The 27854-nt window shown below is 42.1% G+C and overlaps 1 protein-coding gene across 2 annotated transcripts in view; it reads left to right on the top strand.

The window, feature by feature from the left end:
• Nucleotides 1-1352: 1352 nt before the first annotated feature.
• RNF157 (ring finger protein 157) overlaps nucleotides 1353-27854 on the top strand; it is an 88952-nt gene continuing 62450 nt past the window's right edge. For both annotated transcript variants that reach the window (XM_049859036.1, XM_049859037.1), the window contains exons 1-2: nucleotides 1353-1519; nucleotides 22632-22750. In XM_049859036.1, coding sequence (XP_049714993.1) covers nucleotides 1432-1519; nucleotides 22632-22750 — 207 coding nt within the window. In that variant the 5' untranslated portion in view covers nucleotides 1353-1431. The remainder of the gene's footprint in view (nucleotides 1520-22631; nucleotides 22751-27854) is intronic.

Below are 27854 nucleotides of genomic sequence, written 5' to 3'. Positions count from 1 at the left end.
TCTGGCAGCCCAAGGTCTATTCAAAGAACTAGGCTCTATCAAATGACTTTATAACCCTAATCAAGGGAACTAGACACCCAATGCTGGACTTCAAAAGTTGTCAAAAGGAAACAGGAGCCAGTCATGTTCTAGCAGTTGAAATTTGTGCTGATTCGTCTACTCTTTCAGAGAAAAACACCTGACCCACAAATAAGTGAAAGGTTTAAAGCACAAACATCTGTAATTACACTTTGGAACGATGTCTTCTCGTTGTCCAAGCTTCCCCCTGCTTTGTGTGTTTTTATCAAGAGAAGCCCCTGGCTGCCTGGCCCCATTCCCTCTCCCCAGCTTGCTTCTCTTCTAAAGGAAAGCTATAGGTCTCAAAGGTACAGTTTCCAAGGTGCAGTCCGAGGCTGAATATCTTGATCTTGAGTTGATACTCTGCTAACTCTAGGACTACATAAGCTGTCCAAAGGATCTATAAACAGGAGCTAGCGAGAGGGATGACATCTTCTTAGTTGGTCATCAGCATTAACTAGTTAATCTTACTGACCCCTGGGAGCTCGGGTCCAGGCGTTGGAGGGCATGAGAGATGTGAATACTACAGAATTCTTTATTCCTAGCCCACTGGAACGGCTGTAACTTCAGCTGCGGTTGTTGAGAACGCGTGTGCCCCTCTCCTCCCACTTTGTGAGGTGTCTAACCATTTAGATTTTGCAGATTCTGAGGGTGAAGGATGGAGGAAGCTTCTTTCAGAGCGGGAAGCTGCAGCGGGAGGGGGCCGCACAATTTCGACGTTTGGAACAATGCTGAGCAAACTCCTGGAGAAGGCCGCAGGAGGCGGCTCCCTGCGCGGTAATTTGAGCCGGGGGTAAACAGGGTCGGAGGGGGCAATGCTTCCTCACCTTCCCAGTGGACCCCTCCAGCTCCAGCAGGGTCTTCGGGCGTCCTTTTCCCGCTGGCCCCGCCCCTTCGCGCTGGCCCCGCCTCCGGGCCCCCGCCCCTCCACACAGACCCCGCCTCCATCAGCTGGGCCCCGCCCCGACCGCGCGCCCAGAGGCAGCGACCCCGCGCGCCTGGCCGGGCCGCGACTCCCCGAGCGAAGCACACGCCGCCGGCCCCTGCCGCATCCCACCGCCCATTGGCTGGCCCGGCGCGGACGCTCCCGCCCCGCCTCGCCATTGGCTGGCGCTGCCGCTGTCCCCGCGCGCGAGCCGCCGCTGACATCACGCGGCCTGGAGAGGCGGTGGCGCCCCCGGCCCAGCCCGCACCCCCCCTCGGCAGAGGCGCCGCCGCGGTGCCCGCGGAGGATGGTGCGCGGCGCGCCGGGGGCCCCCCGCCGCCACAGCCGCAGCGCCGCCGCAGAGCCGGCCGCGGCGGGCAGCCGAGTCCCGCACCCGACGCGGGGCGAGCGGCCGCGGTGAGGCGGCGGGCGAGGCCGCCGCAGCGGCCATGGGGGCCCTGACCAGCCGGCAGCACGCGGGCGTGGAGGAGGTGGACATCCCGTCCAATTCCGTGTACCGCTACCCGCCCAAGTCCGGTGAGGGCCTGGGGGCGGTGGGCGCGGACGGACGGGCGGGGGCCTGGGAGCAGGGACAGAAGTGGGGATCCGGGCCGGGCTGCTCCGGTGCTGGAGCCCAGGGGTCCTCGGGGACGCGGGGGGCGAGATCGCTCTAAAACGTCGAGGGCGAGAACGGAGGGGGGTCCAGGCCCCCGGGCGAACCAGAGAGGCAGCTTTTGGAGCCTGGCGGGGTCACCGAGGTCACCGAGCCCCCCAGCGCAGGACGTGAGCAGCCTCCATTGTCGTCTGTCCTGAGACCGTCTGCTCGGTGGGGATGCGGCTCCGGAGAGGTGGGCGCCCGCACAGCCCGGCCCGGTGGGCCACAGAGCTCGGGTCGCCTGCCTTCTCACCCAGTCCCCTATTTCCTCGCAGGGGTGAGGTGAGGCGGGCTTGGCATCTGTCTCAGGTACCTGGGCTAGGTGCTGTCCTTGATCTGCTGCATCCAGCCCTCCGCAAAGGGGACAGCTTCGAATTAGGTTTCTCGTGGACAAGCTTCCATTGCACGCTGGAAGATGGAGGCCGAAATGCGTTTTTGCAGTACTGGTGCTGCTAAAGAGGCTATCAGAAGAGGGAAAAAAGTGTCTAACAGAAGCGTTTGGGAATCCAAGTATCACAGTCACTCCATTTGTCCCTTTGCCAGAGTAGCGGCAAGCCTGGTTTTTTGGAATGGGGTTAGCTCTTGGACCAGGCGGAGGTATTTAAAATGTATAGAAGCGTTGTGCTTGTTTTCCGAATCATTCGTTCAGTTCAAAAGATAAGTGTTTCCAGCGTCCGGGTGGTGGCATAGCATTGGAGATGGAAGATTTGACAGCAGAGGAGAGAGGATCACCAGAACGTAGCCCACCTGACCAAGCACCAGTCAATTCTAAACTGTTAGTGCGTGACCTGGCTGCCTGCTCTTTGTCATCTTTAATTGCTATTCCAGGACTTTCCTGGGGAGACGACTACCAGCCTCTCTGGCTTAGGACCCACTGGGGATTTTGGTAATCTTGCAGCCAGGTGTCAGAACTGGAGCGAGATATTTCTCCTCTGGTTGAATGTAGACACACTAATGGGATAAGCTGGTCTCAACAGTGTATCCAGTCTCTGCCAGGTGAAGGCAGGGACCAGACAATGAACCTGCATCCCTGCAGAGCGTCTGGCAGAGCCATGCTTCTCATGGCTTTTATGCCAAAGAATGAATCCTTGCAGAGAGGAATGAGATTAAGAGCTGTTTTAGAAGAATGGCTGAAGATAAAGCTGTGGATCACTTGTATTTTAATACGTGGAAAAAGAAAACCTTGGGCTAATTATGACTCTGAAGCCAGCAGTAAAGAGGGCATGCATTTTGCAGGAGTATTTGTGGGTTTTTTGGTTTTTTTTCAAATCACTTAGCTTTTATTGATCCGAAGATGGAAAAGGTTTTGCTGAGCTCCGAGTTTTCGATAGCACTTGCTACCTCTGGGGAGTATTCACCTCTCTATCACATATGGGAATTAACATAGAAATCTCTGGAAGCCTATTCCCCAAAGGATATTAATAGAAATATGAATCTTGGATGATGATAAATAAAAGAATAGTTTTATTTTAACTAAAACTTTTCTTAACACTCAATACTTACAGTCTTAAATAATCCTCTCTGCTCTACCAATCTTTTTACCTAATTGTAACTCGCTTTTAGTCAGAAGTTATGTTTGAGGGAAAGCTTTACAGTAAGTGGATAAATTATGTATGTTGAAGGTAAACACAGAAAATATGTCTGAGAACATTCATTTCCTGGTCAGCAAACCCTTGTAATACTACCTGAAGAGATGTATGAACTTGCCAAAATGTTTAAGGCTAGAGGCATTTCCTACCCTTCATCTGACCTTTAAATTGACCTGGTTCTTTATGGGATTATAGTATTTTAGACCTGAAAGTGATCTTAGCATTTGGCCAGACCTACTTATTTCACAGGTAAGAAAATGAATTGGTATGGCAAGGGTCACACAACAGGCTAGTGCTCTTTTTACGAAGCTGTTTGCCTCTGCCTTTTACATGGAATTGGATTTTGAGCTTGTCCTTTATGATTTGTGGAATGGAGGCTGATCTATGTCAGAACTGAAACAAAACTCGGAGGGCTTGTCCCTGCTGAGAAATCAGACTGGGCTGATTTTGAGAAGTTTCTCTCTTCTGGGTAACGATAATGGGACAAAGCAAGAACAGAGTGTGACTGAACGTTGTTGGCTAGGTTCTAAACTGAGCCCATCCTCTGGCACATGGACAGTCGCTAAAGCTGTACCACCTGCGGGATGGTTACTATGGAAAGAAACACTGCCATCTGTCCCTGTAGTGATGGTCACAGCACCACATAGAAATTTCTTTTTCTTTTTTTTATTTTCAATGGCACCTCTAGCTTTTATATGTACATTAAACCTGAAACATCTAAAGTTGCAGAGAATAGCTGATTTCATGTAGGAACTTGGGTTTGTTATCTCATGAAATGGAAAAGTGGCCTTTTCTTTTCTAAAAGTAGGTGGAGATAAAACAGGTTAAATTATTTAGATTGTTTACTTTTTGACTAGGTTACATGGCTCAAAATTTAAAAGAATGAAAAGGCGTACAGTGAAAATCGTGTTCTAACCTCTGTAGCCCATTCACTCAGCTCCCCTTCCTCCTCAAACCCTTCCCATCCTGTGTAACCACTGTTACTGGTCCCTTTGTGGTTAGTCCAGAGTTTCTTGTGTAAATACAAGGATAGCATGCTATTTAGACTGTTGTTTACCTTGTTTTTTTCACTTTCAGAGATGTTGGAGATCTTTTTATACTGTTTCCATATCTGAGCATTTCCTTATTCTTTTTTTTTTTAACTGTATAATATTCCTTGTAGACATGTGCCATCATTGTTTTACATAGCCTCCTATCGATGGACACTTGGCTTTGTCCCAGTCCTTTACTATTGCAGGTAACCAGCAATGAATAATCTTGAACATATGCTCTTAGATGATTTTTAGCGCCGTTAATAAATGCATGAATATTCCTCATTTAAGAAACAGGAAAAATGGTGGGAGTTAGTTTCTGTATAGTATTTCCATATTACAGCAGCAGGCAATTTGACTGTTCTGCTGCACTATTCCACTGCATTTGGTTGTGCCCTTGCAATTTTTGAGTTAGAGCTCATCCATGCTTTTAAAGTCTTCTCTAAGACCTTTGCTTCTTTGACAGCCCACAGATCATTTGTTCAGCAAAGGTGAGGCTTTGCTGAGTTGTGTGTTTTTATGCCCATTTTTTGACAGGAACATCCACATCGATAAAAATCACTAGACCTCCTTCCTCTGGCCAGGAAAAAGTAGGCATACTATAAAGAGAGTTTAAATTGTTTGAATTCAGTACCTGATAAATCTAGTTCGTTTCCTTCTACGTATTTCAGGAAATTTGAAAATAGAGGCAATTTATTTTGCTTAGGTCTTAAGAGGTAAACCTGCAGCTTTTAAAAGCACTGTAAATATTCAGAATGGGAATCAGCATCCTGAGCAGCTAATAACATCATCATTCTCTAAATTTTTGTTGTATCGGAGACATGCATGCTTGTCCCATGGGCCTGTCCTACGGCCAGAAAGGTTGTTAAAACCATGAATAAAAAGTCTTTGCCTGTCAAATAATTATATAAAAGTTTCTCTTAGCTTTTAGGAGCATCAATTTAATATTAGTTTTGAAGCCAGGGATTAAAAGTATGAAATTTACTACAGAATAAAGAATATGTGGTCTGCCACAATTTGTCTGATGCTTTAGGTCCCTCAAATCCATAGTAAATATACTTCATACTATAAAAACCTAAATATTGCTCCATTTAATGATGAAGACATCATGGTCAAATGCTAGGATTTTTTTTTTTGACATTTAAAATGTCATTTTCTTACTTTGCAACCCCCAATATTTTTGCTTTATTTGTGCTTCATTGAGAGTAGACTGATTAGTTTCAGTTCTTTGTCTTAAGACTAAGGGGCTTTGATTTCCTTGTGATGGTGGTTTGTATTGTTCTTTGGCATCTCTCTTTCTATTTATTGTCATTTACACACATTATTGAGCAATATTTTATGGATTATGCTACCCACAGCCATCGAGTCGATTCCAACTGATAGTGACCCTATAGGAGGACAGTGTAGAACTACCCCATTGGATTTCCAAGGCTGTAATCTTCACAGGAACAGACTGCCACATCTTTCTCCTGTGGAGTGGCTGGTAGGTTCGAACTGCCGACCTTTCGGTTAGCAGCCAAGTGCTTTAACCACTGTGCCACCAGTATATAGAGGCACCAGTATATAGAGTCTGATTCTTTTACTCCGTTATTTTGATGCTTCTGGAAGACAGCAGGATAGAAGCCCTCAAATCAGCTCTCTAATTCATGATGTGGGTCACAGATGCGGGTATTAACAACACTAGCTATTTAGTGGCTTCCTATTTTAACTAATTATTCTTGCCAGCCAGGTGCTAATCTCAGGTTCTTAATTGCTGAAAGATTGGTTATGCTGCAAACATGTAAAACAAATTTTAAAATTACATAATTTTTATTAAAAACCATTATTTAAAAATGATGTTTCTTCCAAAATTTTAGTGTTTATTATCTAGTGTCAGAGGTAGAATATATGCATACAGATAAATAATAATAGAGAATACAACATGACCAAGCAGGAATCTATCCCAGGAATGCAAAGTGGGTTTAATTTCTGAAAGTCAGTTGATATAATACACCCTGTTACTAGAATAAAGGACAAAAACTACATGATCATCTTCATATAGAACAACCATTTAATAAAATCCAACTCTCATCCATGATAAAAACTCTCAACAAACTAGGAATACAAAGGAACCTCCCTCAAGCTTATAAAACGGATCTACAAAAAACCCACATTTAACATCACACATGATAGTGAAAGACTGCATGCTTTCCTACTAAGTTTGGGAACAGGCAAGGATGTTTTCTTTCACCACTTCTCTTCAATATTTAGGAGTCACCAGGTGGTACAAACAGTTAACTGGCTTGGCTGCTAACTGAAAGGTTGGTGGTACACATCCCCCCAGGGGCACCTCAGAAGAAAGGCCTGGTGATCTACTTCTGAAAAATCAGCCACTGGGAACCCTGGGGAACACAGTTCTATTCTGACATACGGGGCCGCCATGAGTTGGAATTGACGGCAACAGGTATTCAATATGTAGCGGAGATTCTAGCTAGAACAGTAAGGCAACAAATAAATAAAATTTTAAGAAAATTAAATCCATCCAGATTGTAAAAGAAGTATAAAAGAGTAAATCGTAAAAGAAGAAGCAAAACTTTCTTTATTCAAAGATGACATGATCCTGTATGTAGAAAATACCAAGAAATACACACACAAAATATTAGAACAAATAAATGAGTTTAGCAGGGTTGCAGATGCAAGACCAAATACAGAAAGAAACTATTTTTTACCCAAACAATAAACAATCTGAAAATTAAACAAAACAATTCCATTTCCAATAGCATAAAAAAATAAATTCTTAGGAATAAAATTAACATAAGAAGTACAAGACTAGCACACTGAAAATTCTGAAATGTTGCTAGATTGATGCTTTACTGAAGAAATTTTAAAAGATATGAATAAACAGGTAAACATTTCATGTTCATGAATTGGAAGACTCAGTATTGTTAAGATGCCAACAATGTTCCTCTTGATCTATAATTTTAGTGTCCCCCAACCCCAGTGCCGTCGAGTTGATTCTGACTCATAGCGACCCTATGGGACAGATATAAATTTAGTGTATCCTCCATCAAAATCCCAGGAGGCTTTTTGTAGAAATTGTTAAACTGGTCCTAAAATTTATAGGGACATGCAGAGGACCTAAAATATCCAGTACAGTTTTGGAAAAGAAGAACAAAGTTAGAGGATTCCATCACCCGGTTCCACTACCCAATTTCAAATGTTCCTGTAAAGCCACAGTAATCAAGACACCATGGCGTTGGCACAACTTGAGGCATATAGATCAATGGAACAGAATTGAGAGCCAAAAATAAATGCTTACATCTATAGTAACTGATTTTTGACAAAGGTGCCAAGACAATTCAATGAGAAAAGGATAGTCTTCTCAACCAATGGTGCTGGCATAATTGCAAAAAAAGGGAATTTTGATCATTTCTTCACATCACCAAGAATTAACTCAAAATGGGACACAGAATGAAAAGACAGCCCACAGAAATGGGAGAAAATATTTGCAAATCATATATTTGATAAGGAACTCATATCTGGGCTATATAAAGAATAGTAAAAAGACAACCCAATTAAGAAATGGGCAAAGGATTTGAATAGACATTTCCCCAAAGAAGTCATAGAAATGGTTAATAAGTACGTGAAAAGATGGTTAATATCATTAGCCAATAGGGAAATGCAAATGAAAACCACAATGAGATACCACTTCTAGGGTAGCAACTGTTGATAAGGATGTGGAGAAACTGAGGCCCTCATAGACAGCCGGTGGGAATATGAAATAGTGCACCTGCTGTAGAACACTGTTTGGCAGTTCTTCAAAAGGTTAGTTATATGATGCAGTAGTTCCATTCCTAGGTATATACCCAAGAAAAATGAAAACATGGTCCACACAAAAACTTGTACATGAATGTTCATGGCAGCATTATTCATAATGGCCAAAATGGAAACAACCCAACTGTTTTATCAACTGATGAATGGGTAAATAGAATGTGGTAAAGCCATACAATGGACTATTATTTGGCAATAAAAAGAAATGAAGTACTGATACATGCTACTACATGGATGAACCTTGAGAACATGCTAAGTGAGAGAAGGCCACATATTGTATGAAATGTCCAGAATAGGCAAATCTATAGAGATAGAAATTAAATTAGCAGTAAGCAGGGGCTGGGGGTTGGGGAAAATGAGGAGTGAGTACTGATGGTACAGGTTTTCTTTTCAGGGTAATGGGAATGTTCTAAAATTAGATAGTAGTGTTGGTTGCACAACTCTGAGTATACTATAAACAATAGTACACTTTTAAATGGGCGAATTGTATAGTATGTGAATTATATCAATAAAGCTGTTAAAAATATGGATCATAAAACTAAATGTAAGAGCTAAAACTATAAAACTTCCAGAAGACATTGTGTTGGGTAAAAAGTTCTTAGGTATAACACACCCAAAGTGCAATTGAACTTCTTCAAAATTAAAAATGTTGCTTCAAAAGAAAACATTAAGAAGATGAAAATATTTGCAAATCATGCAACAAATTTGTGTCAAGAATGTATCAAGAACTCTTACAACTCACTATTAAGAAGGCAAACAACCGTATTTAAAAATGTATAAAAGATTTGAGTGGACATTTTACCAAAGAAGATTTAGAAATGGCTAATAAGCACATGGAAAAATGCTCAACATCATTAGTCATCATCATCATTGTTGTTAGTTGCCTTGGAATTGATTCCTACTCATGGCAACCCCTTGTGTGCACAGCAGAACTGCCCCGTAGGATTTTCAAGGCTGTGACCTTTCAGAAGCAGATCACCAGGCCTGTCTTCCGAGGTGCCTCTGGGCAGGTTTGAACTGCCAGCCTATTGGCTAATAGCTGAGTGCTTAACCATTTGTGCCACCCAGGGACTCCTTGCTTGTCTTAGGGTGAGAGTTCCGTTCTCTCCCCATCCTTGCCAACGTGTGTTGTTTTCTGTTTATTTTATCATAGCCATCCTGGTGTTGGTGGAGTGGTATCTCATTGTAGTTTTGATTCGCATCTCTGTAATGGCTAATCATATTGAACATCTTTTCATGTGCTTCTTCCCCATTGGTGTATTTGGTGATGTATCTAAATCTTTGCCCTTTTTTTTTTGATTGCTGTCTTAGGCTCAGTTCTCTGGAGAAGCAAAACCGGGAAAGCATATAAATAACTGTATAGAGAGATTATTTCAAGGCAGTTGTAGAGGCTGGAACACCCCAAGTCTGTGGGTCAGGCTGGAGTTTCTCTTGATTCATGTAGCCACGGGGGTTGGTGAACCCAAGATCAGTAGGTCAGACAGCAGGGCTCTTGCTCACAGGCTGCCAAGACCTATGAATCCCAAGATCAGCAAGCAAGACCACAGGTAAGCTGCTAGCTCAAGTCCCAAGAACCAGAGGTCAGATGAAGAGGAGCCAGCAGGATCCAGAGCGAGCAAAAACCCACGAGCCTTGACAGAATGTCCACTTATTTTCAATGCAGGCCACACATCCAAGGAAACGCCCTTTCAACTGATTGGCTGCTCACAGCAGATCTCATCATGGAGGTAATCACATTATATCAAATGTCAGCATGGAGGTGGTCACGTCATCATACAACTGCCAAACTACATCATAACTGCCAAACTACTGAGACTCATGTCCCAGCCAAGGTGATACACAACCTTAACAATCACACTTGTCTTTAGGGAAATTCAAGTTAAAACCACAGCGAGATACTACTTCAAACCTACTAACATGGCTAAAATGTAAAAGACAGTATCAAATGTTGGTGATAATTCAGAGAATTTGGAAACCTTGTGCATTGCTGGGGCCCTGGTGGTGCAGTAGTTAAGAGGTTAGCTGGTAACCAAAAGATGGGCAGTTTGAATCCATCAGCTGTTCTTTGGAAACCCTCTGGGGCAATTCTACTCTGTCCTATAGGGTCACTATGAGTCGGAATTGACTTGACAGCAATGGGTTTGGTTTTTTTCGTTTTGTGCATTGCTGATGGGATTGTAAGATGGTACAGCCACTTTGGAAAACAGTTTGGCACTTTCCTAAAGATTAAACATAAATTTCCCACGTGGCCCAGCAATTCCACTCCTAGGAAGCTACCCAAAAGAAATGAAAATGTGTGCGCAAAGACGTACACAAATATAGTAGCATTATTCATAATAGCCAAAAACTGGAAATAATCCAAGTGCCCATCATTTGGTGAATGGATAAAAAGAATGTGGTATATTCATACAAATGGAATACTATTCAGCAATTTAAAGGAATGAACTACTGATACATGTTACGATGTGGATAAACCTCAAAAACATTACACTTAGTGAAAAAAGCCATATGGAAGACTACATATCGTATGAGTCCATTTATATGAAATGTCTAGAAAAGCTAGATTTATAGACACAGAAAACAGAATAATGGTTGTCTTCGATCTGGGGAGGGCAGGGGATGGAAGTGGGGATTAATTGTAAACAGGCATGAGGGAACATTTTGGGGTGATTGAAATGTTCTGAAACTAGATTGTGATGGTTATTAAAATCGTTGACTTTTACAATGGGTAAATTTTATGCTTTGTCTGTTGACCTCAGTGAAACTGTTAAAAAACAGTACAGAGGGGTTTATGCCAATTGAATAAAAGAGAACCTCTTGATCCACGAGGGTGAGGTTTTTGGGAACAGATGGCATCGGAGGTAGACTTTGAGGCAGAGCAGAACTTTCAAATAATCCACTGTGAAGAACAGTTTTAGTAATGACCTGGAGATTGGAAGTGTTCTTGATGGAATCAGAGAAAAATGTATAGGTTAGTTGGGTTGGAGCAGAAAGTTCTCCTAGAAAGGTAGTGGGAAATAAAATTTGGGAGGTGGGTAGGGGCAAAAATTGAGAGGGACCAACTGGTGTTCTAAGAAAGATTTATCTCTTAGGGTTATGAACTGTAGAGAATAGACATGATAACCCATTGTGACTGAACCTGGAAAGGGTTGAGGGTCTTGACCAGGATGCTTTGCACAAAACACATGTTCAATGTTTTTGTTGTTTTGATGACTATGATGTTTTTAGCCTGGATGACCAAAGAAATGAGGCACCATTGATAGAAATTAGACATCTGGTGCAGAAGCTGCTCTTGAAGTGAGTCAGCTGGGGCTTTACTGCTCCTCAAAGTCTAGGCAAATTAGAAATCCACACATTTCCTAAAATCATAGAACGTGGGGTTCCAGTGCTTCTCCGTGATTTCTGCAGAATTCCCAAGGTGCTAATGTTCTCATGACCATCTTGGCTCCTAGGTTCCAGCTTGCTGCCTTTGCCTCACACAGATGTGACATCAGCCCATTCTTCAGTTTCTCCAAAAAATTCCGCTGACGTAAAGTATTCAAAGTATAGATTTTATAAAAAAATTTGTGGGGATGATGGAGTTGTGATTACAGTGTAGAAATGCAAATAGCCCCAAAAGAATAATAGACATTATTACCCTTAAACTGTACTTCAGCCAGGAAGTTTTACTGGCTCTTAAGCTCACCAACCCCAGGCTTTCTCTGTCTTAATGTCTCCTTTCTCTTATTTCTCCTTTTTCCCCTCTTCTCTTCACTCTTCCCTCTAAGTAGGAAAACACAATACTCTTCATGCCTTAGATGGAGAAGTTTGGGTTCCATCAACAAGCAACAAAAACATCCATGCCCTTGTTGCTTCACTCTTCATCCTAAATAGCTCATTAAAGTATATCCCAAAAAAGATAGTGCCTTCCCTAAGAGGAATTCTGGTGCCAGCTCTTAAGATAAAATATCCCACCTCCTTCCAGAAGGAAAAGTTATTAATTCAGTGTTAAACATTGAGTTTGAGGCAAAGATGGGATATCCATATGGAAAGATTTGGCAGCTGGTTAAAGATTTTGACTGAAACTCAAAAAAAAAAAAAAAAAGACAAACATTTGTGAGTCAAGTGTGGAAAAGGAGAAGCCAATATTAATTGCCTACTAGGCCTAACGAGCTACAGTACACACGTTACCTTATTTGATTCCAACAATAATCCTTAGAAGGACATATTATCTCCGCTTTACAAATAAAGAAACCAAAACTCAAACAGGTTAAATAATTTGTCCTAGATCAAACAGCATCAGGATCAAACCCAGTTCTGTCTTAAACCAAAGTCTTTGATTTAATGCTATGAAGAGGAGAGAGAGAATGTAGAAAGAAAAGAGGACTGAGCTCTTAGAGACATGCTCATGTTTATGTGTTTATGGGCTGTGGGAAAAATTGGAGCAAGTGAGAGAATGAGTGATCTGAGAGGCAGGAAGAATATTCGAACTTCCTCGGGGTTATGAAAGCCACGGGAAAAAGAGAGCTTCAAGAATGAGTGTTGAAGTTTGCTGAGAAAAGACTGTTGGTTTAATGTTCCAAAGAACAGTTTCAGTAGAGTGGTAGAAACTATTGTAAAGATTTGAGGAATTATTGCATGTGGGATGGAAGCAGAGAGAGGAAGAATGGATGGATGGTAGGTGAGTGGATGGACATTTAAGGTATGGCAGAGGAAAGTCTTTTTGTATTTGTTTCTTAAGTTGGGGAGACCAGAATATGTTTGTATGAGAGGAGTAAAAAGCCCGTGGAGAGAAAGGAATGAAAGTATTGAGGAGGCAGGATGGTTATTGATGAAGTTTCTGAGGAGGTAGAGACAGTTGGGAATTAGAACTCGGGCGAAGAAGCTGACTCTGGAGTGTGGAAAGGAGGAATACTTCCTTGAGACCAGAAGAAAGTGTGGATGGAAATATAGGGAAGTTATAAGGTGTTGAAACTTTTGCAAGGGTGAGAAGGGAGCTTCACACAGTCAAAGGGGTGAAAGCACCCCAAAAGAAGAGAAGAAGAAGGGCAAGGGCACACAGGTTGGGGACTTGACAATGTGGAAGGGGTTTGGATTTATTGATGTGTACTGAAAAGCTGCAGTTTTTAAAACTATATTGTACTGGTTCAGAATAGAATAAAGTCTAGATCTAGGCATATATGGTATAATAAAAATAGCATTTCAAATTAGTGGAGGAAATGGAATATCCAATAAATGGCGTTGGTAAAATTTTCCATTCGAGGAAAAAAAAAAAAAAAAGGATTAAGCCCTCATCCCACACAGCCCACAGAACAAATTCCAGATGCAAAAACAATCAAATAGCAAAAAAAAAGCAACATAGACTGCAAAGAGCAGGGAATGTTTACTAGTAGGGAAATGGTTAATTAAATTAGGGTACTCAATGGAAATACAGTGTAATGGTTAAAAGCATGCATAGGCTCTGGAGTAAAAATAGCTGGCTTGGGGACCTGACACTTCTCTTACTAGCTGTGTGACCTTGGACAAATGAACATTTCTGTGCATTAGTTTCCTCTTCTGTTAAAAAAAAATAATAACACCTACCTCATAGGGTTGTTATAAAAATAGTGTGGGAGCAGTGGCTGACCTCCTGTAACTTCACAAGGGGGAAGGAGAATCAAGATCAACAGCCCAAGGCTGATTCCCGTGAGGCGGAGGTCAAACATGCCTCCTCTATTGCCATCTTTACCAATTGTGACACCGACCGTCTCTCCCACGGCACTCTCTGCTTCTGTGTTGGGTTTGATAATTTGTTGCAGTGGCCACGCAGAACTCAAAAACAATACTCACGGTTATGGGGTTTATTAGGGAAATAACAGTTTACCACTCAGGTTCAGGAATGGTCAGGATACAGTTCTTCCATCAGGGCAGCCTCTTCCCAGCCATGCCCACAGGTACGCCTCTCTCTGGTCCCTCAGCCTCTGCCCTGCTTGGGCAAGTGTTGCAAAGCTTCACCAGTCAACCGTGGCCTGAAGGCACTCAGCTTAAGCTCCTTGGGTGGACAAACCTAGCTCCAACAAATGTCCAGAGGCACCCCACTCCTCCAGCAGCAAGCCTCCTGCCCAACGGCACTCAGCTTTCTCACTCCATGCCCACTGCACCATCTCCTGCTGGTCCTCCCATTTCTCTGCCACTGCTTCTCCCTGTCTTCAGTGTTACAGTCTCTTTGTCTCCTGGGTCTAGGAGGGCTTCAGCATGGGGATCCCAGGTCCAAAGGACGAACTCAACTTGCTCCTGGCTCTTCTTCCTTGGTGATGGTGATGAGATCCTCTCTCTGCCCTGGAATTGGCTTTCTTTTAAGCCTAGTGGGGCAAAACTGACCAAACCCCTTGTTAGGGTTCCATGTACCTTATTAGCATAGCCCCTCCCAGTCAGTTGGTGGAAGTTACAAGACCATGGCAAGAAAGGCCACACAAAAGTGACCCATCACACCACATTTGTGAGATCCATGTAGTGCTTCTTGGTATAGCACCAGCACTGACTAAGCACTCAATAAGGACTTATCATTACCATATGGGACAAACCCCGGGTGGTGGCTCAAACGGTTAAGCGCCTGACAAGATTGGCAGTTTGAACTCACCCAGAGGTGCCTTGAAAGACAGGCCTGGTGATCTGCTTCCAGAAGGCCATACCCTTGAAAACCTGATGGAGCAGTTCTACTCTGCACACACAGGCTCACCATCAGAGTTTATTACACTTCTTTCTTTCTAATGGAGCTTTGGAAAGTAATGATGTTGAAAACAGTACATGTTGTAAGTTTTTTATGTAGGTCTGGAGGTCTTTGCCTTTGTTTCAAAAATACAAAGTCAGGCAATGCATACCATGTGTTTTGTTTTATTTTCATTATACATATTGTATTTTGGTCAGGGAGGGCATACCTTGAACTAATGAACTTATCAGTTCTTCCATTAGACATGGAAAACAAAATATTTAAAATTGATGTGGAAAACAAAATATTTTTGAAACTAAAGTGTCTTTGATTTACAGTTCCTCTTTGCCAGAAAGGAAAAAACTGGGGCTTTTCTGGTTGAACATTCTATCATCAAATGCATTGTTCCTCTTTTTGCTATCACAGTACAGGAAAAGGAATAGGCAGATAATGTTGGTGTCGTGGAGGACCCCGAACACTTGGCTTCTCCTCCACGTACATGTGAAATCAGAGGCACAGTTTCCGTGCTCTCCCCCTCACTCTGTTCTTTGCCTGTGGCTTATAGGGTACAGTGTACAGTTTATGGTAAGGGTTTTGGAGTTGGCCAGATCTGGGCTCAAACCTTGCTTCTGCTGTTTCTTAACTGTGAGACTTTATGTAAGTCACGAACTCTTCCTAGATTCTTCACCTGAAAAGAGGATATAAGAAAACCTGTCTCACAGATGACATTTAAGAGGGATAATTTGGTAAAGTTTTGTATCTTGTTTACAACGTTGTTGTTGTTAGTTGCTGTCTAGTGGATGCCAACTCATGGCAACCCCATGTATGCGGAGTAGAACTGCTCCATAGGGTTCTCAAGGCTATGACCTTTCCATTTACAGTATGAGCTGGCAAATTAAAGCTAAAATTCAACTTATGACAACCACATAAATGTGACATGTGCCAATTTCCTCCTGCCCATATGATTTGTTTTTTACTGAGGTGAAATTCACATAATATAAAATTAACAATTTTAAACTGAGCAATTCAGTGTCCTTGAGAACCTTTACAATGTTGTGCAAACTCCACCTTTGTCTAGCTCCAAAACCTTTTCATCACCCCAAAGTAAAACCCTGTACCCATTAAAAGAAAAAGAGGAAGACCCTCCACGAGATGGATTTACACAGTGGCCGCAACAGTGGGCTCAAACATACTAGCGATTGTGAGAATGGTGCAGGATTGGGCAGTGTTTCGTTCTGTCTTACGTGGAGTCGCTATGAGTCAGACCGACTCAATGGCACCTAACACCAACAACCAATTAAAAGCAGTTACTCCTCAGTCCCACCTCCCCTCAGCCCTGGAAACCACCAATCTCTTTTCTGTCTGTATGGATTTACCTATTCTGGGTATTATATAATATAAATGGAGTCATACAATAAGTGGCCTTTTGTGTTTGGCTTGGTAATTAGCATAATGTTTTTGAGGCTCATCCATGTTGTGGCATGCATCAGATCTTCATTTTCTTTATGTCTGAATAGTATTCCATTATGTCCCATCTTCTTTAGCCATTCATCTGTTGACGGACATTTGAGTTGTCTCCACCTTTGGTTATTGTGAGTAGTGTTGCTATGAGTCCATATGACCTTAATGTTTATTATTTCATTTCTTACGGTTATTTATTTATTTATTTATTTATGGTTATTTTAGACCAACCAGTAAAGGACTATGGGCAACAGCTCGGAAAGCCCTGGTGTTTGCTGATCGTGTACTGTAAAATATGTGGCAATTACAAGTCGATTAAAATAAAGTTTGTACTTCGAGTTTTCTGTTGCTGTACCCCTCCCTCCCCGACTCCCACCTGCTTTCAGTGTATTTATTGAGGAAACGGGGTCATTTGTCTTGTAGAGTTTTCCACGGTCTGAATTTTGCTGATTGCATCCCTGAGCTGTCATTTATCATGTTCTTCTGTTCTTTGTAAACCTTGTAAGTTGGCAGTTGGATCCAGCAGCTCAATCAAATCCATGTTATCTTTAAAATTTTTGAATTGTACATATGTATGTCTTATTTATGTCTTATTTAGCAAGATACCTTGTTGTATTTTACATCAGTAGTCACATGTCCGGTTGCCTTTTTTGATTTAAAAAAAAAACCTGTTGCCGTTGAGGCGATTCCGACTCATAATGTCCGTATAGGACAGAGTAGAACTGCCCCATAGGGTTTCCAAGGAGCAGCTGGTGGATTCAAACCGCTGATCTTTTGGTCAGCAGCCAAGCTCTTAACTACTACGCGGCCAGGGCTTACTTTTGGTTTGGGGTGTTTTTGTGTGTGTGTGTGAGTGATGAGTTATTAATTTATTAAGGGTTGTAGAACAGTGATATTCTAACTTTATCGGTCTTTTTTTTTTGTTTATTAGCTGGAATATTTCTGTAAAGAGAAACTTCTCATCTGCTAATTGGCCACTGACCCAGAGGTTCAGATTGGACGGGAAAGGCAAGATAGGTTGCTCACTGCTTTTCCTTTACCTCCCAGTTTTCCAAATAATGAATCGGTTCACTAGCATCCTCCAGTGGTGACCATCTTTTAAAAAAATTAATATTATTATGAACTCATGAACTTAATGCACAAATTTAATGATTCCAATCCTTGCAGTTATTCTGACCGAAGCTCAAGAGGCCCTATCTTCGGCCAGTGGGAACCTTTCCAAGTCGGCTTCTGAGTCCTGTTGATGTGACCTTGGTAGTCTTTGATAGCGTCCTTGTTATCTTGTGCGAAAAGATCTTCCAGGCTAGTCTTCTACATTTCCTGCCCCAAACCTGGAATGTGTCCTGCACAGAGCCCTGGTTCCTTTTAGTGCAAAATGGCATTCGGAGACCACAGTCTGGGTGCTGGAGGAGCTCACTGCTGCTCTGTTGGTCATTACCTCCAGGCCTTTTGGTGGACACAGCTAGGAAATAGTGTTTGTCTGTAAAGATAAAATACATCATGCGTTTTATAGATACTTCTTTTTTTGAAATAATATTTTATTGTGTTTAAGGTGAAAGTCTACACAGCAGATTAGGTTCCCATTAACAATTTCTACACAAATTATTCAGTGATATTGGTTATGTTTTTCACCATGTGTCATCATTCTCATTCATTCTGTCTGGTTGTAACATTTCCAGTACTCTAGTTTCCCCGCCCCATTACCTTCTTGTCTTTGTTTTAGAGCAGTTTTTGACCATTTGGTCTCACATGCATGGTTTTTTTTAAAGGAGCTCATTACTCATGGGTGATATTCTTTATTTTATGAGCCAGTCAGTTATTTAGCTAAAAGTTATAGATGCTTCTGATTCAAATTCAGGACTGTATGTTTTTTTTCCTTAATGTAGTCTTTCTTTAACTTTCTCCCAGGTGAGAATTCCTGATTCTCAGTGATGTCAGGTATGATAAAATATCACATCATTACTCATTTGCTTTATATCACAGTCTCAGAATAATAATACCAATATTACTACCAATAATATGATTACTATAAACAGTTTTTTTTGCTCTTTTTTCCTCATCCCATGAAGAACCTATTGCTGTTGAGTCGATTCCGTCTCATTGGGACCCTAAAGGACAGAGTAAAACTGCCCCCATAGGGTTTTCAAGGAGCATCCCGTGGATTCGAACTGCTGACCTTTTGGTTAGCAGCTGTAGCTTTTAACCACTATACCGCCAGGGTTTCCCCATTGTATATGTTATAAATTAATGTTTAATTTGGTTTAACTTATGTAAAAATAAACCATATTTTTTTAAAATGGTTGTATGTGGAGAGAGGGAACAAGTTGGAAGATACAGAGTTAGAAACTAGGTTATTCTTGGAATATGCATGGTTTTGTGTAGTTAACGCTGGAACCATGTAAACATTTTACATAATTATAAAATTTAAAAAAGCAATCCCTAAAAATCAAAAATAAATGAAGCAAATTAACCTAAATTAAACGTTTGTTTTTTTAAATATTATGGATATGTATATGTATTCATAAGAAGCCCTGGGGGTGCAGTGATTAAGTGCTTGGCTGCTAACTGCAAGGGCAGTGGTTCAAACCCATCAGCCGCTCCATGGGAAAAAGATGTGGCCCTCTGCTTCCGTAAAGATTACAGCCTTGGAAACCCTATGGGGCAGTTCTGCCCTGTCACGTGGAGTCGCTATGAGTCGGAATCAACTTGACAACAATAGCTTTGTTTTTTTTTTGTATATATATTCATACTGTTAAAAAGTAAAAAAATAATAATTATTATATGTGTGTATATATATAAGTTGACCAGAAGGTAACTTTTATAAGGATTGTTACGTTTTTGGTGTTGGTGTCTGTCGATGTGGCAACGGTACATAGCTGTGTGCTGCCACTATAGAGAGCCTCAACAAGAGACAAAGAGCTTTACCCAGTCTGTCAGTGGGCAGTTTGCTCTATCTCACCAATCCAGTTGAGAGCAAGTTGTTAGAGGGATCCATTTCAAAGAAAGGAAGAAGAGAAATTTTGATTGTCTTAAATTAATTTTTTTCTTTTTACTGTTAAGGGTCTTAGAAGCTTATTCTACTTTAATTCATTACAGGTCTACACATTTAAAGCACCTCCCACTTAACGGCCAAGAGTCTAGAAGAAAACAGCATCAAAGAATTACTAATTAAGTTTTGAACCGGGTTCACGTTAGTTTTAAACTAGAAGTCACCTATATAATTTTGAGAAAATCATTCCCAGTTACAAGTATAAAGCTAGCTTTAACACTTTATTCAACGCATTTTTTTCCTGAAAGGTTGGCTACATTGAATGTTTGTAAATATCATAATTTCAAACTATAAATGAAATTGTATTTTAAGCGCAGCCCGGAAAATGAGGCATTTAAAGGAACTTTGCTTTTTTTTTTTTTTTAACTGAAATGAAAAATCCTTTTATCCATGATTTATTGACCCTAATTTTAGAGTTTTGTATATCTGTGCTCTTTATTTTTAATGCAAGGCAAAACCATCATTGCCTCTACACACCTTTTTTCATAACTTCTTTTAATATTATGGGAAAAAAGACATTTCCAATAGAATGCGGTCAGCTTCTTTAACCTCTAAGATCCCGAGTCATTAGTCCTCTCCTGCTAGGGTCACCCACTTCCACCTGCACACCAGTGATCATGGATTTGATTGCCCCACGTCCCAAACCTGAGTGCTCACAGGTATTGGAAACTCAGTGCTTCCTACACTGAACTCGACGTGTACAACTTCAGGCACCAAACCTGCTTCTTTCTTTTCTTTACTGTGGAGCAAGGCGAGCCATCCTTCAATGTAAACTCTTTAGCGTTTCTAATTTCATCTACTGTATAATAGATATATAATCCCTAATATATAGAAAATATATTTTACTAAGGTTCAGAGGTAAGTGACTCTTAAATTGTTTGAGATGACTGCTGGTACTTAAGGCAGCTAGGCACTTTCCCTCTCTATAAATTATGCACTTGGAAAATAGGGCTAGCAAGTGCTGACATAAATAATTGACAATTAAGCTTTCCTAAATGATCAATTGCACTGTTGTATCACTGCAGATGGGTGGTGTAAAAATGGCACGATGAAGAGGAAGGAGAATCAAGATCAACAGCCTAACGCTGATTCCTATTAGGCAGAGGTCAGACATGCCTCCACCCTCCATACCTTTTACTGATTCTGACACCAACCATCCCTCCCAGGGCACTCTCCACTTCTCTGCTGGGTTGGATAATTTGTTACAGTGGCCACACAGAACTCACAGACAATACTCACACGATTATGGAATTTATTAGGGAAGTAACAGGTTATAATTCAGGTTCAGGAATGCTCAGGATACAGTTGTTCCATCAGGATAGCCTCTCTCTGGCCCTCGTCTTCTTGGCCCTTCGGACCCTCAGCCTGGCCTCTGCCCTGGTCAAGCAAGTGTTACAAAGCCCTTTTAGCTCTGCCAGTAAGTGCCTGGAGACGCCCCATTCCATCAGAAAAGCCTCCCGCCCGAAGGCACTCAGCTCTCTCGCTCTGTGGGTCAGCACACCCACTGTACCCACTTGGCTCCATGGGCTAGGAAGCCCACCATGCCGTCTTCTGCCAGTCTCCTGGTTCTGCAGCCTCTGCTGCCACCATTTCTCTGCCACTGCTTCTTGCCGTCTCTTGCTGTCTTCGGTGTTACAGCTTTCTCTCTGTCTTCTGGGCCTAGGAGGGTCTCAGCACAGGGATTCCAAGTCCAAAGGACATACTCTGCTACTGTCTCTTCTTCGTGGCTACAGTGAGGTCCCCTCTGCTTTGGGATTGACTGTCTTTTAAGCCTAGCAGGATGGCAAAACTGACCAGTCCCCTAATTAGGGTTCCATACATCTTATTTTCATAGTCCCACCCCCACAAGGGTGCTGTGCATCTTATTTACATTATTAGCAATCTAGCTAATCTCCTTGGTGAGCCACAAGTACTTCATTTGCATAATCCACACCCTGTCATTTGATGGGAGTTATGGAGACTGTGGTTAGAAGGGCCAAGGGTCTTACTAAGTCACTGCACCACAGCTGGTCTTTGTGTTTTTAAGCTTGGTGGGTAACTTTTAAGAGTTCCTCAGTGATAGCATTGATTTTGGCTGCTGTAACTCTCAAATAATGTTTCCTTGCTTATGGTTTAATTCAAGAATTGCCTCACTTTGTGGTGATTTTATCCACATTGTTTTGTTTACGTAATAGGTGTTTCTAGGCTAAAGCTCCATGTGTAGAAAATCCAAAAATGAATGTTTGGTTCACTTTTTCTTCTCTGTCTTCCTTCTCCACAGTTTGATACTAATTTTTTAGTTTCCTGTAAATCTTCAGCAAAAATTGCAACTGACTTAGGGACTTTGTATATATATATCCTAGTAGTATAACATGTAAATAAGCTTTTTGCCATCTTTTTAAGTTCTTTGTATTAATTTGAGAATTTGGGGTATATGAGAACATTGATAAGGCATGTTATGGCATGAGTCCCTCACTTAGAACAGCTTACCTTAATGGGAGAATTAGATTGGGGTAAGAGGCATTCGTTTAGTTGTCAAAGTTGAAAAGTATTCCCAGATAGAATTTGCAGTGTTACCTGAGTCTCCCTTTGTTACTCCTCAGCACCATCACATCCTGGCATGGTTCCTGGTCCGTCTGAGTGAGGTTGGTGGGAATTCTGACCTGATTTCATCTGGTAGTGTTGACGGTATCCCTGCCTCCTGCCTGGCTAAGGTGGGGCAAAGGGGACCTACCATGACTCATGTCCTGCAGCTCTGGCCGTCAGCGCTGTTAGTGAATTTGAGGCTGAGGCTTGGCATGCTGTGTGGTAATTGGTAGGTAAAGCCAGGGACAGCTGTATTATTTAAATTCGTATTTTCCTATGAAACAATCATTTATATCTTTTGGAGCAAATTAAAGTATAAAGAGACTTTATTGTAGAGGGTTATGGAGATGTAGATACAGTAGTGGCTGGGTACTGAGACATCTGTGTATGCGTATGAGCTGGTTTATGAAAATCTAACTGAAGAAAGGTATGCGTGTGTACACATGCTAGTACCTGTGGTTAAGATCCCTGGGATAACCGTTTCAAGTGTAAGAAAAAAATCGGTAACAAAATACATATATATGTTCATTAATGTGGGTTGTGTGGCGTTGCTGGTCTTTTACAGACTGATTATGATCAGGAGTCAATGAACGAACGTTGAAAGGAAAACAATGATCTATTTTATGTTTGGTATTTTGGATTCTTCTGCTGTGATTTTACTCATTTTGTGCCATTGTCCAAACTCAAGAAAAGAAGACACTTCTGGAGTTAGGAATTGTTCTAATTATTTGTTTGAAGGGTTAGAAATTTTTTAAAATCAGTGTTTTTACTTCGGTTTGCCTGGTTTCCCTGTGTTTGATTTTTCTGTTTGTCCCACTCCAGGGAGCTATTTTGCCAGCCACTTCATTATGGGAGGAGAGAAGTTTGACTCACCTCATCCTGAAGGTTACCTGTTTGGAGAGAACAGCGACCTGAACTTCCTGGGAAACAGACCAGTAGCGGTATGGTTGTGATCAGCTTACTTCCACATGAAACTTAAGTGGCCAGAAAAACATTCTCACAAAAAAATTTTGCACCCACTGGTTCAGCAATGTTTGTAGCTTGGTCTGAGTTGAGAGGGACCCTAGCAGTCACACCACAGCCTCTTTGGTCATGCTGACCTGTGGAAAGGCTACCAGAGTCTGCCTGAGGGTCAAGATAAGTCTCACAAAAAGAAGCCATCCCGAGGATTCGGCCCTCGACCTAAACGTCAGCTGGAGAGCCCGCCCCCAACCAGGCCAGCCCTCACCTTGCTTTTTTGTTTCTTCTTCACAGCACTTAACACCTTTGAAGCATTTCTTTACTCGGCTCCTTCTATGTTAATTGTCTGATTTCCCTTTCAGAATGTAAACTTCACAGGTCGAGGACTGTTTTCACTGTTGTGTCTCAGCACTTAGAATAAAGCCTGGTACAAGATAAAAACCCATTGCCCTTGAGTCGATTCTGACTCATAGAGATCCTAGAGGACAGAGTAAAACTGCTGCATAGGGTTTCCAGGGAATGCCTGGTCGATTCGAACTGCTGACCTTTTGGTTAGCAGCCATAGCTCTTAACCACTGAACCACCAGGGTTTTCTGGTACATGGTAGTAAAGCTCTTAGTAAATATTTGTTGACTAAATGACTGAAAAAATTTCTCTTGATAGCTTAGTTGATATTAGCATACGTCTCTCCCAGCTATTCATCCAGCTTATTCCGTTGACTTTTACCGAGCCCCTCTCGGCACCCGGCGTGAGGCCTTGTAGTAATGGCAGTGATGTGGCGATGAGGGGCTACTGTGTGCTGAGGAAGGCTCAAGAGGTTTTCATACACTTCTCATCCTTCTCATGAAGACCCACCTGACAGAAGATTTATTCTTACTCCCATTTTACACGTGAGCAAACTGAGGCTCTGGGAAATGAATAATAGTAGTAGCTAACACTGATGAAGTGCATATCATGTCCCAGGCACTGTTCTAAGTTTTTAACATAAAATTTCCCCAAAGCACATAACTAGATCTGTCTGGTGACAGATTAATAACCTTTTCTCTGACTCCCTCTGCCTCAAAATATTCTGTCTTCTTCAAGAAACTCCCAGTTACAGCCGGGCAGACAAAACACCAAACAGGAAATGTTTAAATGAGAATACAGGATCTCAGGTGATTTGCATTCCATGGGAATTGAGAGTGGGAGAAGAGAGCAGCAAGGATGGATGAGTGCTGCTGCTGAGGAGAGGTGGAGGGAGCGGAAGTGAAGAGGGGTTTTGAAGAATGGCTGGGTTTTGACTGGACAAGCAGGAAAGGGGCTTTCCAGGAGCCAGGCACAGGGAGCGCAGGCCTGAAGGCACTAGTTTTTTGTTGAATGGGCAAACATTTACTAGTAACTACTGTGGGCCAGGTACTGTGATCCAGGTACTGTGATAGGCGCTGGGGAGAGAAAGCTGAAATGAGCATGCTCTGTTCTTCCCTGGAACAATGAAACCAGTCTGGTCGGAGTGGACATTTCTTGGTGACCAAACAATATTGGAAAGGTAGGTGGGGACCCTTTCCTGTAGTGTGGGGAATAGCTAAGATTTTTTCGGCAGATGACTGGCCTGGAGAAATTGTTTTTTTTAGGAAGATAAATCTGGTGATGATCTTCCACCTTCAACTCTAGTTGAAAAAAAAAATTGAGGGGTCATGGTCATTCATTATTTTATCCTTTCTATCTGGAGTGACCACTCTTCTAATTCTTAGTCTAGTAGCACTCTTTTCAAAATACCAAATCCCTTCTTCAAATTAAATTATGCCAACAAATACTTATCAAATGCCTGCTCTTTGTGCTATTTCTGCCTGAGCCATCAGAGTGGAAAGAGCTTTCTGTTTTTCTGATCGAGCTGGGTAGGAATTTTTCCTCACTCACCAGGAGTCAGTTCAGGCTTGGAAAATGGCCTTTTCTTCTTACACAGACTTGACATTTCCATCCATTTCTTCCTTTCTTGGTTCTCTCCTCTGGTGTCAGAGGAGTTCATATGCTTTTAACACTCCTGACCTTTCAGTCCGTAAAGACTATTTGAAAACAAATAAATGCTTCTTTACGTTCATTTTGAGGTTTATGCTGGTTGACAAACTTTCTCAAACTGTGGTTGCCTTGTGTACATTTCTGTGTAGGACAATGAATGATAGAATTCTTCCTGCCGCACTGGACGGCAGCCTTGACCTTAAGTTTGAGGATTTTTTCCCAAAGAAGCATCAACATTGGAGTTTTTTTTTTTTGTCATTGTTTCTATGCAGCAGTCATTAAGTATGCTAAATGTCATACAGAGCGATTTTTTCTAAAGACATCATAATTTCATGTTAAGAAAGCAAATCTTAGAGTAACCTCAAATAGGTACTGTCTACAGATAGTGTATAGAACAAATCTAGCACATTTTCCTTGTCTTTCGCCATTTGCTTTTTAATAATAATAATGGCTAACATTCACTAAACACTCTTTGCCAAGCCTTGTTCTAAGCGCTTCATGTGTGTAACCGCATCTTGTCCTCACACCCTAATGAGGCAGGCCTGTTTTCCTCATTTGGCAGCTGAAAAACATGAGACACAGAGAAGTTAATAAAGGTTACAAGGCCTGTAAGTGGTCGACTCAGGATTTGAACCCAGTCAGGTCAGTGCCAGAGCCTGAGCCACTCTACCATTTCTGCTGATAAGGTCAGGTGTACTGAGGCCCTCTGCCCACATCCTGTCCGTGAGTTCATTTGTGTAGATCATCCAGTGCAATTTGTGCCATATGGGTGGATATCTCAAGGGAGAACCGTGGCAGTGCTATGTTCCCTTGGTGTAGCTCTTCAGAGTTCATATTTGGTGTGTAATTCCATCTGTGCCGACCTCTGGGTTTGGCCATTACTGCACATTATACTTGTTTAGGGCAAGGCCCATTGACTGAAGATTGATATATAGCTTGTGTTCTGAAGACCTGACTTCTACTCTCTAGTAACAGAGCTCAGGTATCAGCAAGTAAGCGTCAGGCTACAGAGGAGATGGAACAGCCTTTTAAAGCCATCAGCAGCACAAGGCAAGAGCAGCTCCTCTTTCCAGAGAGAATGAATATGGGGAGTGGAGTGTGTTGAAATCAATTGTTATATTAAAATATGAATGCCATGGACTTCTGGCTTTTGGGACTTGTGGTATTTCCTGTCATTCTGAATGGCCAGACTGAAAAACGGTATCATTCAACTGAGCTATCACTTAGCCTTTAGGATTTACTGGAGCACTGCTGATCTACCACCAAGGATAATCCATCAAAGCCAAATTCATTACCAATTCCTAAGGGTCAGGTTTAAAGAAACTAGAGCGTGTGTATATATAGAAAAGTGGTTGGAATCAAGATTTCAGGTTTTATTTACATCTTACAACTAAACTCTGTAACCTTGGCTCTCAAATTACCCATTTGTAAAGTGGGGATACTTCTGACTTGGTAGGAATGTAATGCTTAAAGAATGACTTGAGATTGCCAGATGAAACGCGTCTGGAGCAATGTTAGCGGTGCTTGCTAACATTTCATGTTGGTTATTTCTACATCTGATGGCTCTGGGGGAGAGAATATACATGGCCTTTAGCATATAACTCTCGTAAGTATTGCTGTATCTGTAAGTGTTTCTGCTTTGGTGCCTGTAGAGAGGAGCTAAAGCCATTGTGTTTATGGATCAGATTCATTTGGCAGACGAAGAGCATATGACACAGATAAGTTAATAAAGGTTACAAAGCCTTTAAAAGTGGTGGACTCAGGATTTGAACTTAGGCAAGCCGGTTCCAGAGCCTGAGCCACTCTGCGTTTCTGCTGATAAGGTCAGGTGTACTCAGGCCCTCTGCCCACCCCTCCCTGCCCTAGGTGGTAGAAGAGCTGGTGCTGTTTTTTGCTCCTTTATTGAGTTAGATCTTGTTCTGTTGAGGTAGATTAGTCCTAAAACCCTAAGTTATTTAGAGGATTTAAACCCAAATCCTAAATTAGTGACTTCAGACTTCTCAGATTCTCAGGTGGCACCTTGACTCTACCTGCCTTTTGCAGCCAGGAGCTCAAATCCTTCCTCTGATCTGAGAGGGAAAGTAGCTGAGCTGTAGTTTGTGCTCAGTGGCTCACATCGCTGTGTCTTCTCAAGTCAGCCCCCATGGATGCGGTTTCTTCCTGCCCAGGCTCCCTGCAACCAGGGCTACCACATCAGAGGCATGCACCGGTGTGTTTTCCTGCTTCCTCTAGTAGAGACAGACCAAAATGTAGTTCAATTCAGTTTCTGTAAATCAAATCCTTTTATTCACATGTGCTCAGGGAGAGGATGTTATTCAAAGGAACTTGACAAGTATATCCGTTTGTGAAGTAGAGTTTTGAGTTGATGTAGGGCCAGTGGCATATCTAGGGCATTGCATCGGCCTTGAGCACGTGGCACTACTGAACAGTTCCTGTTACCCCACTCTGGCCCAACGTCCTTCCTCAAGCACGGTAATGTGTCAGTTAGAAGACTAACAAGCTTGACTTCTTTTTTTGAGCTGATGCTATGGTAAAGTTATCTAAAAGAGGAGTGTCAGATGTTTGGACAGGGGTACCATTTCAGTGTTTGCCATAGGCACCCTTTTCCATAGATAAAGCCACTGGCCTTACCAAGTTAATAGAAACTACTCAGTGGCGCCACAAGTCCAGGGCTGGTGCAATAACTGCCATACCCTAGTTACACTTCTGTAAACGTGTAGAGGTTTGTGGCAAAAAAAAATAACATTATTTTATCAGTCATGTTACCACTCATTCATTGATTCAACAGGTACCGTATTTGAGTCAGACACTGATAGGAACAGGGAATAGAAAGATGAAAAAGACATGGCTGCTGCCCCAAAGGAGCTTGCCCATCCCCATTTTTGAGCCTCAGTTTCCCCATTTATAAAAATATTTTAAATTCAAAAAGTGGTAACTGTTATGATCTGATTTGCAACTTAGGAAGTTAACCGTGTAAATCAGCTCACAGTATAGAGACTGGATCAGAAAGACAGGAGGTAGGGAGACCAGTTAGGGAATGGTTTAGTTTGGCTAAGACACTGAGGCCGGAGCCCAGGTAATGGCATTGGG

This window comes from Elephas maximus, chromosome 19 (assembly GCF_024166365.1).
Source record: "Elephas maximus indicus isolate mEleMax1 chromosome 19, mEleMax1 primary haplotype, whole genome shotgun sequence".
NCBI classification, from domain to species: domain Eukaryota; kingdom Metazoa; phylum Chordata; class Mammalia; order Proboscidea; family Elephantidae; genus Elephas; species Elephas maximus.
The sequence above is the reverse complement of the archived record's forward strand: the minus strand, read 5'-3'. Positions and strand labels throughout refer to the sequence as shown.